The sequence below is a fragment of the Hetaerina americana genome, unplaced genomic scaffold (assembly GCF_022747635.1).
Source record: "Hetaerina americana unplaced genomic scaffold, ioHetAmer1.1.p SCAF_5, whole genome shotgun sequence".
NCBI classification, from domain to species: domain Eukaryota; kingdom Metazoa; phylum Arthropoda; class Insecta; order Odonata; family Calopterygidae; genus Hetaerina; species Hetaerina americana.
In genome coordinates, this window is record NW_027287095.1 from 10,396,466 (window position 1) to 10,410,306 (window position 13,841).

At 35.1% G+C, this 13,841-nt stretch overlaps 1 protein-coding gene across 1 annotated transcript in view; it reads right to left on the reverse strand.

Annotated features, from left to right (window-relative positions):
• The window catches only part of LOC139694005 (uncharacterized), a 33,093-nt gene that overhangs the window by 2,328 nt on the left and 16,924 nt on the right, over positions 1-13,841 (reverse strand). Inside the window, exons 8-12 of the mRNA XM_071592391.1 lie at positions 12,723-12,893; positions 10,021-10,247; positions 6,268-6,450; positions 4,580-4,768; positions 845-1,333 (exon numbers count right to left, since the gene is read on the reverse strand). Coding sequence (XP_071448492.1) covers positions 845-1,333; positions 4,580-4,768; positions 6,268-6,450; positions 10,021-10,247; positions 12,723-12,893 — 1,259 coding nt within the window. The remainder of the gene's footprint in view (positions 1-844; positions 1,334-4,579; positions 4,769-6,267; positions 6,451-10,020; positions 10,248-12,722; positions 12,894-13,841) is intronic.

Sequence of the window (13,841 nt, forward strand, 5' to 3'; positions counted from 1 at the left end):
ATTAAGCTAAGCAAACCAAACCGACCACAGTAATCAACAGAGAGGTTGGTTTGATAGGTGCAAGTAGACCTCACAAGGCACTAAATCAAACTGCTCGCGAAATTCAAACACCAGGGTAAGGGCACCAGTTCCTTTCTCTGTGCTGCCTGTGGTACCAAAAAATCATAAAGCTTGTGTGAAGCTGGATGTGTCCTGAGGTATCACCCAGAATCAAACCCTGGCCCTCTGGTCTGCAGACCAGCATTCTAACCCACTTGACTGATCAGATCCCCAATTAAGCTAATAATATATATAATCAATTTTTGCACAATAAATTTTGAGAATATAAACAATTGTAATCAACTCTCACTGAACATCTCTTGTAGAATTTAGCCCATCCAACACAATTATTAATGTGCTTACTTAAAGCAACATCAGCACGTGTAGTGTATTATCAACAACTATCATCAAATTATTAATTTTACACCTGCAGCACCATTCTCTTTAAGCAACTAATGAATATTGCAGAAAATTAGAAATCTCAAGCATCTGAATGTGATTAAATTATAATGCAAATTGTGAATTCCCAGGGTTCAAAGGTTTCCCAGCTTTCAGGATTCCAAATGTCTTACAGTATCCAACCAAAATGCATTTTTGCAGGTTTTTCTTATAAGTTCATAATTTTCGTTATTTAGCTTGAGTCTGCCTCATCCACAATAATTATGGCAAACAAAATACCATGCACAAATCACCTGGAGGGAACACATAAATATTCAAATAAAACAAACAGTACATAGAATAATACAAATGCTTATTATATATGTACAAATACAAATACTATATTAGTGACAAAAACGTTACTAACATGTGAAATGTCGATATTTTCCGCTCGAGTTGGTGATCTCAGCAAGCCTGTTGAAGTGAGTGTGACGGCATCTGTGGTGACTACAGGGGAAGGAGATGAGCAGAGGTGTTCCACCACACGAATCACAGAGCCTTGTTGAATCTGACCCATTGCCAATTTCATCATTTGTTGCTGAGATGTGCTAAAATGCACACCTTCACCACAAGATGATGAAGAGGATGAGTTGCTGGTGGCAGATATGGGGTACGAGGCAGACATAGTGGCAGTAATGCTAGCTGCTCCATTGGTGGGGAAAAGAATACTTTGAGAGGAGTGTATCTGAGAAGACGGTATTGTTTCTCCATTGGGCGACAGTGCACTCTCAGCCTCAAGATTCACTTCCCCGTCCTTTCCATCTTGGCCATTATCACATGAACTATTTCTACTGTGTCCTGGTCCTGATAAATATGCTTGCCATGGAGAAACCACCACATTGGACAAATGCTGCAGCTAGAAGAAAATTTTTGAGTGGTTTTGTACTCAGTAGCAGAAAAATGCCTCAGTTACCTGGGGTTTCACAAACCTAAGGTTTAAACTCTTGCAATAACCACATCCTTTACGTAGTCTGGAATGACACTGAAATTTGCTATTTGCTCTATGTTTGAAGGACCAGAAATACACATTATTCATGCAAGTAAGACCATAAATTAACAATTTTGGAAAGATGCAACACAATGAGGTGAGTATTAATGCTGCTATGATTTACAATTAAAAATCTAATGGAAAAATATGCTTTCATTGGATTGATATTTTTACTAATTAAATATTATGATTGGGAATATATTTAAAACTTCCTTACTGTACAACAACATTGTATCAACTTGAATGAAAAAATAATATTTTATTAATTTATGTACATCAAAATACTGTAAAATTACAAATGAATTGGATGAATACATATTTCCACAGCATCTAATTACGAAGTCATTAGCTGACAATGTATAAAGTAGCATAGTTAGAAGAAATTATAAATGTTATAATACATATTCAACATACATAGAACATAAAATGTGACAATTTCAAAGTGCAAAAATCATTCGCCTAGACTGGGATGTGGATCACTTGATATTTGGCTGAGTGCTATAGCCAGTTCCACTACCATGACATCCTTTAACAATCCATATTTTAAATATAGATAGATATTTAAGGGTCTTTAAAGCAACAAGATGTGATGACAAAATACCAAATGTACGATGTCACCAGCATTCATAGTTGTGTGCAGTCCACCACTGTCTACAAGGCTAAAGCCAATATTTAAATACAGCAATATTTACAAAAGATGAATACAGGAAACAAGATCAGGACCCATGTCCAGGCAAATTATTTTTACATTTTGAAATTGTTGCACTTAATGCACATAAGCAGATGAATCTGTAAAAATTATTGTCATGGCTTCATCTGCAGTGTTTTGGATTACACATTCCACACATTTTAGCTTCTTCAATGCACTTACTGCTTTGGTACAATAAATACATCCAAGTTTTTCCTACATCATTGAAATATAAACGCGAGGAAATCAATATTGGAGGTGAACATCTATTCAATACTCTCATAAAGCCCTTGAACTTTATTCTTACTCTCTACAAGTTCTTCTCTATTCACAGATTTTACCATCATGTTAACTATATTGCCTTCTGAGCTGGAATTGGTTAATTTTGCTCTCATATGATTCTCATAATATTTTCTCATAGATAAAAGGAAGGCACTTGTCTAAATAAAGTACCTCACTGATTAAAGAGTTCACTTCGCATGCCAAATTTTGATCTTTCATCATTAAAAACAATTTCTCACAACTGATCTTTCTATTTCCACAATTATCTAGACAGACTAATACATGTACATATCCACTGAAAGCACCCAATTAGAGTTTTGACTTTAGGCACTGACTTATGAATCCCTTCCAATTCATATAAACTACCATAGGATTTATTTTTCTCAAAAGAGAGGCATGGGAGATCTTTTCAACCAAGTTTTTTTGGAGCGATCTCAGTGCACTCTTTCTCAAAAACTGCACAACATTTGTATTGTTTACATTTATCCTCATCACATACTCATTGCACTGATTTTCTGATGCGCTCAGCAATGCTTGCAACCTCTTGGCTGACTTACTAAGTAAAGGTTGGTCATCAGCAAACCTAACTGATATCATGAATGATTTTCTACTGACATGAATGATTTTCCGCTGACTTTCATTTCCATCTCCAGTTCTTCCGATGCCTCTTCAAACATTTCCTCCAAATATATGTTGAACAGCACATGTGATGATGGACAACCCTGTCTCACTCTGTCTCTTCCTGACACTACCCATCATGACTCTCCATCCGCCATTTGGACCCGAGCAATCTGAGGCATGTACAGGTTGCAGATAAGTCTCCTTTCCCTCCCTTCTTCTATTCTTATTTTCTGCAATATATATTTATTAGTTTTCCCCAATTCACTCTATCAAATGCCTTTTCAAAATATATGAAATACACAAATACATTCTGATTGTATTCCATCTTCTCTATTAATGACTTCATTACTGCTACAGCATCTAGCATGCCTCTCCCCTTCCTGAACCCAAATTGATAATCACTTAAGTAATCATTTGTGCAGTTCTCCATCCTCTTTTTGATGATCCTGAGGACCACTTTATCAGCATGCAAAATCAAACTTATCGTTCTGTAGTCCTCACATATGGCTGTCTTTCACTACACTCAATAGAAACATAGGTATTGCTATGACCATCATAAAATAAAATTGTTTGTAGTGATACCATTTCACCCTTGGAATTGTGCAATTTTCACTTTTCACATTTAATGATATAAAAAAATTGAAGTTATGTAGCCTGGAGAATGCCCAACAGTCCACAGTCTCCCTCCTCCCCTTGACCAACTTTACCTGATTACATGGGCCATTCCCTACATGACTTGCGGACATCTTTTCTGGATAACTTCCTTAGCAGCTAACATTAAAGCAAGAGGGGAGGGGAAGAGAGTGGATTTTGAGGGTAGGGGATGTCTCTCGCTGGGGCCAATGGATAATTCACCCATGGTGATCTGAATAACTGCATGTTGAACATGATAACTGTGATTTACACATATTTTCTGTTTATTACACAATAAAACTTTAACATTTAACCATTTTCACAATTAATAATTATTTAGAAAAGTCCATTTTTCATAGTACACATTATATGTACACAGAGCTAAAGAATATGGAGTTTATTTGCAAAAGAAAATTTAACAATGTCAATTATGATTATTTCATCATGAGCCTATTGAAGCAATTGAGAAATATTATACTGTAAAAGAATTATTCCACCAAGTTATCTTTGCCTTCAACACTCTTCACAAGTAGTACACTTTAAATGCAAATGTATCAAAGCAATGCCAATAAGAGGATGGTCATGATTTTAATATATATTCCACTATAAATGGTAAGCATACCATCCAGCAATCATTCTGGTATTTAACTGCTTCTGCATGGGTATAGTAATTTTAAGTATGTGAGTAGTCATTGGCAACACACCTACCTAACTTAATTCCTCTTTGGCCACACAAATGAGGTCCTATTCAGATGAATAGAGTAGTTAGAAAATTATAATGTGGTGATGGCAATCCAACAGATATCCTAAATAACATCTCAGGTGTAATCTTGAAATATATGGATGTCATATAAGAATTTTAACAGTAGCCATACATATTATGCACTTACCGGCATTTGCTGTATTATTCCTTCTAATGATGAACTATACATGAAGTGAGGTTGTTGGGATTCACTGAGACTATCTCCTTGGTGATTTAGCGATTGTGGACTTCTCTCAGGAATAATAATGTCTTTTGAATCCTCCATAGAAGGGGTAGAATGAACACTAAGGATGATTGGACCCTCATCAATCTCCTCCTATGGTCAAAATATTATCAATGATCATTACTGCTTCATAAACAATTTTAAATGCAGCAAATAATTAATATTGAATTATTCTGGAGTAAACATAAATTCCCCATATTGTAGGCATCACGAAGCACCTTGCTGTTCAAAGCATGACATTGGGAAGGAAGACACGCATGGGAGGGGTTGACAGCCAGTAGAACTCATGGAAAACAGAACAGCCAAAATACTTGCATTTTAATTTCATGGCCCTTAAAGTAGCTGGAATCCCCTCTGTTAAAAATATTGGTCCAGAACTATGCTGTTTCCCACACTACGATTGTTGGCTGGATGACAAAATCCCTACTATCTAGATTCATTTGATGAAATATGAAGCTACATTGTAAACAAACACTTTCTTGAACCAAAGCATAATGAACAGGGAAATCCATAAAGCTATACAAAATCACCCATTATCCATTACTCACTTAGAGTGTGCAATGAGAAAATAACATTTGGTCTTCAACATGTATTGTTCTCTGAGCTGTGAATTTAACTACTTCACAAAAATAAAACTACCACAGGATTAGTCCAATAAAGGAAATTTCCATTGACATTTCTTACTTATAGCATATATTATCACCAGTGGCAGACTATCTAGCCTAACCACACCCTCAAATCCTCCTACACTCAGGAACCTCCTCATTCTACCCCTGGCGTCAGCAGCCAAGGCTATCACTTAAATGTAAAACGTTTTTTTTGCACGTTATAGCACTATTAAATCAAGGAGAATAAGCACAAGTGCATTTTACGAATGACAATGAAGTTTTGTGACCCTGGTTGACATATTAGTTGACTTTTCTCCTTTGTGTTGAGAAGTTTTTAGACAACGAGCCCTTCCAATGAAAGCCTTCCGTTCATGTGTCTTCAGGATATGAGATGGCTGTTGGTCTAGTTGGTATACTGTTCCTCAGAAAATGAGCCCAAATTCTACAAAATAAACACTGTACTCCCCCAAAGACTAACATGAAATATGGTGATTTGTTGATTGCAGCTTTTTATTTGAAATATTCCATAAATTTACTAAAGAGGGTTTTTCACTATACCTGCTAATTCATTGAAGCAAAAAAATCATAAAAATACCACCAAAATGTTTGAGCCATTTCATTTTGTTACAAAAAAATGTGATTCCAAATAGCAAAGAATGCAAGGAAGAACATTTTAGGAAAAATTGATGCAACAACAGATGACAAAATGATAATGCTATCCTGGGAATCGATGCAAACAATCGTAGAGAGATTTTAGAATAAAAATTGAAACTATAAATTTTTTTCTTTTTTAAGTTTCCAGTTATCACTTCGAGACTCAAACGATGTAATGTACAAAACAAAAAATGGATCAACCCCAAATAATGAGAAGAAATTTTCAGTCACCAAATAAATATATACCAATTGCCAAGTTTTGAATTATATTGAATTAATATAAATCACACAAAACTGAAGAACATTAGCACTTATAAGAGTACAACATACCTGTGATCGTAAAGGATCCAAATCTGACTCAACTTGTGAAGCAGATGCCTCACTATCGTTGTTGCAGAGTTCTGACAGATTTTCCTCCACATGAACCAATTTGCTGGTTTTCTCTAACCCTGATTTGTTTACTATTTTAGTCCCCTTTTTAGAGCCTTGAGTACTGTTCTTGTTTGAAGATTTCTGCAAAGAGTGATTAAGACACTACTTCATCCATTTTATCAAATGTTTATACATAGCATGATATACAATACATGCTTAAGGACTGAATGGATTGTAAAACAGTAAAAACTGGTAAATTTTTTTTTGAACTAAACAAAATATAAGCTCCACCACTTTCAAGTACAGTGGAACCTTGCTTAAAGAGAACCTTGCGCAGCGAGTATTTCACATAACAGGCAAAAATATGGGTTCCGAAAATAACTCGCTTAACCAGTAACTTTTCACATAATGAGTTACGAGGAGAGGGAATTTCCAGATTCATTGTGTGCCTGCTACTGCATTTTGTCTCAAGCACTCGTTTTGCTAGCATCACTAGTGATCACACGTTTTTCTAAAATTGTGTTCAAACATATTATTGGTGATTTTTTGTGTGCATATTTTTAAAAATGACCCCAAATATAAATCCGTAAGAAGAAAGCTGTAAGAGAAGAAAATTAAAACATAACAGTAGCAATGAAAATTAAAATCATTGAAAGTTAGGAACCAGGTGTGAGCATGGCTGATCTAGTTCACATATCAACACTTGGTTAACATTAATGATTTGCCTTTTCTCCAAAAACACACCAAGACTGAGGAGATATATGCTTTATAAGGAGCAACAAGAAAATCTACAGAGTGGTTACGTATTCTCAATGATGTTGAAAGGTTGCTTCTCATGTGCATAAAAAAAAGCATTTGCAATGCCACACCATTAACAAGAATATAATTTTTGAGAAGGGGAAAGTGATTTTTGCCGACCTTGCTCAAGAGATGTCAGGATCATCAACAGCTGAAGAAGAATTTAAGGGAGAGATGCTAATGAGAAGAACTGTCATTCCTGGCATTGTGAGGCAGAATGAAGTATTTAGCTCAGTCTTTCAGAGAATTTCATAGGTGACTTTAAAAAGCTTGTATATACTGACGGTTACCTGCCACAACTTGCTTTTAATAATGATGATACTGTTTTCTTTGGGTAGAAGATGCTGAAACAAGCCTACATTTGAGCACGTAAAAGTATAAGAGAATACAATGCCTGACCACAAGGCAATGAAAGGCCATCTCATGCTGCTACTTTGCACAAATGCAAGCAGCTATTTGAAAATGATCCCCTGCTTGTTCACCAATAAGACACTCCACAAGCCTTTAAGAAGTGTTAAGTTCAAAATAGCAGGGTAAATATGATGTGGAGGTCACAGGTAACTTTTGCATTGTACCATGCATACGAGGCACCCCCCCTGAAAGCAGTGACAATGCATGCCATAAATTTATTCTAAACAACCACTCTGAGTCATATTTTTACCAAAATTTTTAAGTGTCGGCAAAAACAATTGAGTCTAGATAGCTTTCTAGGGCAACGGAATACGTTACATATCATAAATTATAATAATATATCATACATAATAAACTAATCATTTTGATTCTTTTTTGCCCTATCAAATCGAGTTTACATTTCCGGTTGCCTCATTTTGCAATAGGAGAAAAGGCAAACGTAATCCACAGTGACAAATTCCAAAGAAACTGCGGGAGATGCCGCAACAGTAACTTTTAACGGAGTCATCCGCTAATGTGCATTTCAATGCAACAATTTCAGAGTGTAAAAATCATTCGCCTTGACTGGGACTCGAATCCAGATCCCTCAATATCCGGTCGTTTGGACCGGATATTGAGGGATCTGGGTTCGAGTCCCAGTCAAGGCGAATGATTTTTACACTCTGAAATTGTTGCATTAAAATCCACAGTCCTAAAAAAATGTATGCATAATTTTCTTTGAATAAACCTTGTACATAATTTATTTTTTTGGCATGGAATGCATGCTCACATTTTACCTTAATTTATACACAAAAAGTTTTTTACTAAATATGTATTTCGCTTTACAAGAAAGATCGAGGAATGGATTACGTTTGTATTACGGGGTTCCTCTGTACTTCATTTATAAAGCTATTCATCTCCTTATGCAGAAGGGGGTCCTAACCATCTTAAATACTTCCATAAGTTTGAGGATCTACAACTGCCTAAAGAACGTATACAATAGGGATATCCAACACAAGATTACTAAAAATGCAATGAAATGCCTACATTTTTATGTGGTCTCAATTTATTTATTGGTGTTTATTTACTTTTGCATATTATTTCCCACTTTTCTACCTTTCTTTGATTATATAATTGACATCTCGGAGTTATTTTGTTATGTCTAAACACAACTCTATAGCATCTCATTTTATGGCTAATATGCAGCCAAAAGTAAGGGACTATAATAAAAAAATTTTGGTATGCATACAAGTTTTGAAGCTATGATCTTGTCCACTGACTTAATAACACATTGTTTAGATTGAAATGTTACTTCAATCATCATATCATAAGTATAGAAAACTTTCATATAGAAAACTTTAGTGCGTAAATCAATAAGTCATTGCATATTTTCCATCCATATCTTGCAAATGAAAACTTAATTGCCATTTAAACATGTGTTTTTGGCAAAAACAGTAATCAACATTAATTACTAATTAGGAAGATATAAACAGAAGTAGCACCTGAACCTTGAATGAAGGTTTCAAAAAAATTCTGTCCATTTGGTGCATATTTCAGACCACTTTCAAAATGAAAGCAGGCTTTCTTAGAGGAAATGGGAGACACCTCCAATGCAGAGCTGTTCTAACAGTTCTAAGAGATCTTTGCAGGGATGGCTAAGGCAGAATTAGTACCTTCCTGCAGAGGGGGAGATGGGAGGTCTAGCAATTAATTCTCACAAAATTGGGGTAAATAATAAGAACTTAAAGAAGTCAAGTGGTTGATTCAAAGGCCTTTTGAGATCATAACTCTCATTTCCTGTTGTAGCAAGCAAGTTGTAGCGTGGAAGGGTAGAGGATAATGTAATGACTTTTGTTCGAAGCTAAACAGCTAACACTCTTATTTATGGTAGAATTCATTTGCTGAAGCTACAAGCCTAAGCAAATGAATTATATCGAACAAAATATGCATAATGATTTCAGAAAATTAAATATGAAGCAAAGGATCCACAACATTGATTTAAGAAGAAATAGCCAAGTTAACATGAGCAGAAAGACAGAAATGCATTTAAAGAATAGGCCAGCTATGGAAAATTTATGTCTTGCACAGCATTTTTATAACTGTGAATTATCTGCATTATACAGCTACTGCTTATTCATTACGTAAAAGATACAACTGAAAAATCAATCAAGTAGTGACATATTGAATTATCTTCAACAATACATGCACAAGGAGACACATGAAAAATGTATGTTCCCACAGGGTGTGCTTGTGCCATCTCATGACTTCTATGTAAATGAACTACACTATGTCAGTTCTGATAAATTTTTACCTAAGCCCAAACCAGCCGAGTCCTGATAACAGGTTTATCGCATGTAAACTAAGGCATAAATTAGAAATGCCCCAAGATGTGATTGTAATCAAATGCAAATACATTTTTGAAATTGTTTGAGAATAATACACCTCAGTCATAGCCGAAATCTAGTCACATCTTAAAAAATTCAAGACTTAAGTGAATTATACACCATAAGCCATTATTCTTACATCATTTTTCTTTTTGGAACGTGGATTAACCGAAGACGTTGAAGTTTTCTCACTGCCAGAACAGTCAACATTCTCGCCATTTGTGCGATGTGACCTCTTGACCCCATTATTTCCAGTGGTTGGGATAGCACCATGTTCATGATCTGCCATGTGGGTAACATAATTTTCCTTCTTAATTGAACGAAAGGAGCACAGATGACAACTGAACATCAAACCATCATCTTGGCCTGTAATTTAAAAAAAAAAAATTCTGATGCATGAATAAAGTTAATTCAAAAGATTTTTTGATTTCTAATAAAAATAAATACACCGTAACAGGAACCTTCAATAAATTTTAGAGAAACATAGAGGGTGTGGCGCTTAAATCCGGACAAGCACGCGTTTCCTTGAAAGAGACTTCCTTGCCAGGTTAGCAAAACCTTCCCCAGACTTCTCCGAAGCATTATACTTAGCCACAATATCATTATCTTGGATACCAGAAGAATCGAACTATTTCAAAATATAACGCCCAGCGCGAACACTTTCGATAATAGTCTTCCTTCGACTGTACTCCGCACCTGCATGTAACATCTCAGCCATTTTGAGGTTATGACTGTTCACTAGATGCTTAGAGCTTTCAAGAACGCCAATCACAACCCCCAGTCGAACTACGATATGGTCGGAAATTTGAATTGAAGTTTGTCCAGATTTAAGTGCCACATCCTGTATAGTAAAAAATAAAGCAATAAATGGGTTGAATCTCAACATACAATTAAAATACCACATTTGCCTGATTATCATGAGCCTGTTTTTCGTTTCAATTCATAGAGAAAAATTCACACATCTGTTAAAATTTATGCCTAAAAAAGACCTATGCAGTCTAACATAAAGTTTGGAATCCTGAATTATGTTTTAATACACATCAAATAAATTTCTATTGATTTTGTTACAATGTATTCCATTACGATGCTTAATAATACATGGATAATGGATGCTTGAATGTTCAATGGTTAGAATTCTGATAAAGAATAGAGAGACTTCAATTACGACTTGGTCTGCCAGACCATATACAGCTGTAGAATGTATTACAACTCATCAGATAAGGAAGACTAAATTACTAAATGGAACAATATGATAAATTGTTTTAAAGTTGATTGAAAAGTAACAACAAAACTGCATAGGAATGCGTCAAGGGCACACAACGATTGTTTGAATTACATGTGGCTTAAAGAACCTATTTCCTGATTATGATATCATGTAGACAAGGAATTGCTGTGATATGAAATAGGGGGCCAGCTTCTATTAGGACAGATGTAGCAGTACATATTTCTTATAGCCATTTGTTTAAATGAAAGTCTAAATAATCATATTCTTATCCAAGTATTTGTGAGCTGGACAGAAATATTTTTCCTGGGTCACATCACTTCTCTGGGCCTAATTTGGGAATCTATGGATCTATCAAATAATCTATTTGGGCTTAATGAGGACAAAAGGAATGAAAGATATCACAAGAAGTCAAGAATTAAATATAAATCTAACATAAAAATTTTAATCTAGAACTTATCTGAGAGATTGACAATATCATTTTAGCCAGGATAACACATGCTCAACATAAAAGTTCTTCCTAGATCACAGATTCAATCCATAAACTTTATAATCCTTACTCCATAGCCTTTAATTTGGAAATGAGATGACTGCCTTCTCCTGAAACTCTTTATATGCTCAAGATAGATTACCGCACATTACCACTGATATGAGAGAATAGCATTTCTAAATTCTAATGAGGAATTTGATGTCGCATCTTAGCCCCTTTCAGACGAATCCATCCAAAGCATCTTAAAGTTAAGAGCATAGTGTCCAGAATTACTCAAATTAAATGGCCAAAGTCATATTTGTACCTAAAAAAGGTATATATGAGATCAAACATTTGAATTTGTTTCCAGCAAGTGATTACATGAAAGGTATTTGAAATCGGGATATTGATTGATTTAATATAAATCATGTCCAAAGTTATGAGGTTACTTTACCACTGCTATAAGTAGCAATGGTATTGTGATGTTAAATGATAAATGTATATGGCATATTTTACACAAAATGAACAATTTAGCATGCAAAACTAAGGAGTAACCAGCTGTAGAATGCTTCAGGTATCGAAAACCCTTATGGAAAATGGGTTATTTAGGAATTTTTTACAATAAAATATGTTGCTAAATTCATGCACACTTATTTGGCTGGCTGCTGCCCACTGACCTTTTAAAATACATGATCACAATCAAAGTTTTAGGGTAAAATCTAGCACAATCCCACCTCTTTCCATCCTTCCCTTCATTCCTTTGCCCACGCCCACCAACCGAGACAAGTTGTTTCCAAGGAGAGCTGACTCAAATGAGAGTGAATCAAATAAGTTTTATTATGTTTCAGACTCTCCCTTAACTTGGTGACAGTCCAAAGATTCACCAACATAGCACAAGCACTCTAAAGTTGGTTACTTTATGCCAGCATATAATGTTAAACTAGCCATAATATATAAGTAACAACATCATATTACATTTGAAATTTCCACCAACTTCAAAGTGTATTAGTAATCATCACATCCTGACTCAATGCTAACCCATTGACTGTTTGGATTAAAAAAATTACTAACAAGGGTCCTAATCACTGAATCCAGATTTTTTAATAAACGGGAAGTTCCCAGAAATACCAACCGTATTCAATCACTTTACCTGGGTGCTTATTCTTCAAGTGGGTTTTGTAAGTGCTCGACTGGATGCATGCATAAGAGCAGTAAGGGCATTTATATGGCTTCTCTCCCGAGTGGCGCATCTTGTGGCGTCGCAGCGTGTTGTGATCAGCTGTTCTGTAGTCACACGCATCACACTGAAATGGCTTTTCTCCTATAATGGCACAACAAGAAAATAAAAAAGTATTAGAGCACATAAATACTTTAACAGGCGGCTGCTTAAGACAACCAGTCTTCTTTATCATTTGCTGGGAGTTAAGTGGGCCAGCTGTCCTTTCACCTCCAGTTAATTGCCGTAAATTGCGGGCCTAAGAGTGACGTTTCACGCTATAATAATCTGAACTCAATTTATATTAACAGATGATCTTTCACTTCCTCATGAATATAATACAGTTTTAACTATCAACACTAAACAATGCCACAAATTTATGCAGAGCCTTATAGTTTAAAATTGGAATTCAACTACAGAACCTGAATAGTTTGGCATCTTCTCATATTTGTTCAACTTTGATGGTCCGTATTATGAATTAAGATATCCATGAGACCAGGAAATTATCACACATGGTTTAACAGCATGAGGGGTCAAAAATAGTGAGAAAAGTGAGTTATTGTTATAAAAAAGTAAGCCCAAGAAAAAATGATTATAATTTAAAATATGGGAATTTTCAAACATTCATGAGCGAAGTGAATGGTTTCAGTCAAAATATCCAGCTATCTTTATTAACCATTAACTAAAGTAGTATTAGGAAATTATTTGGCCAAATTTTCAGAATAAAAAAATGGTATTTTTGAGATTTTTCTTTGCCAGGTTGTTGTATTTGTGCAATTTTGCAACTTTTGGTGATTAATTTCAGAATCTGCGTGCATCGTAGGGCAGAGATAAAATTATTAGCATGGCTTATGAAACCAACCACTCTTTACAAACGAAAAAAAATACAAAACCTAGAAATATAAGTTTTAGTCCAAAAATTTCTTTTTTTACAAAGATGATTGACATCTATTTTATTAATTGAAAGAAATGGACTTCAAGAAGTTTTAAAGAAAGAAAATCAAGAGACATCAGAATTACGTTCACTTCCCACACACATTTCATGAGTTAAGT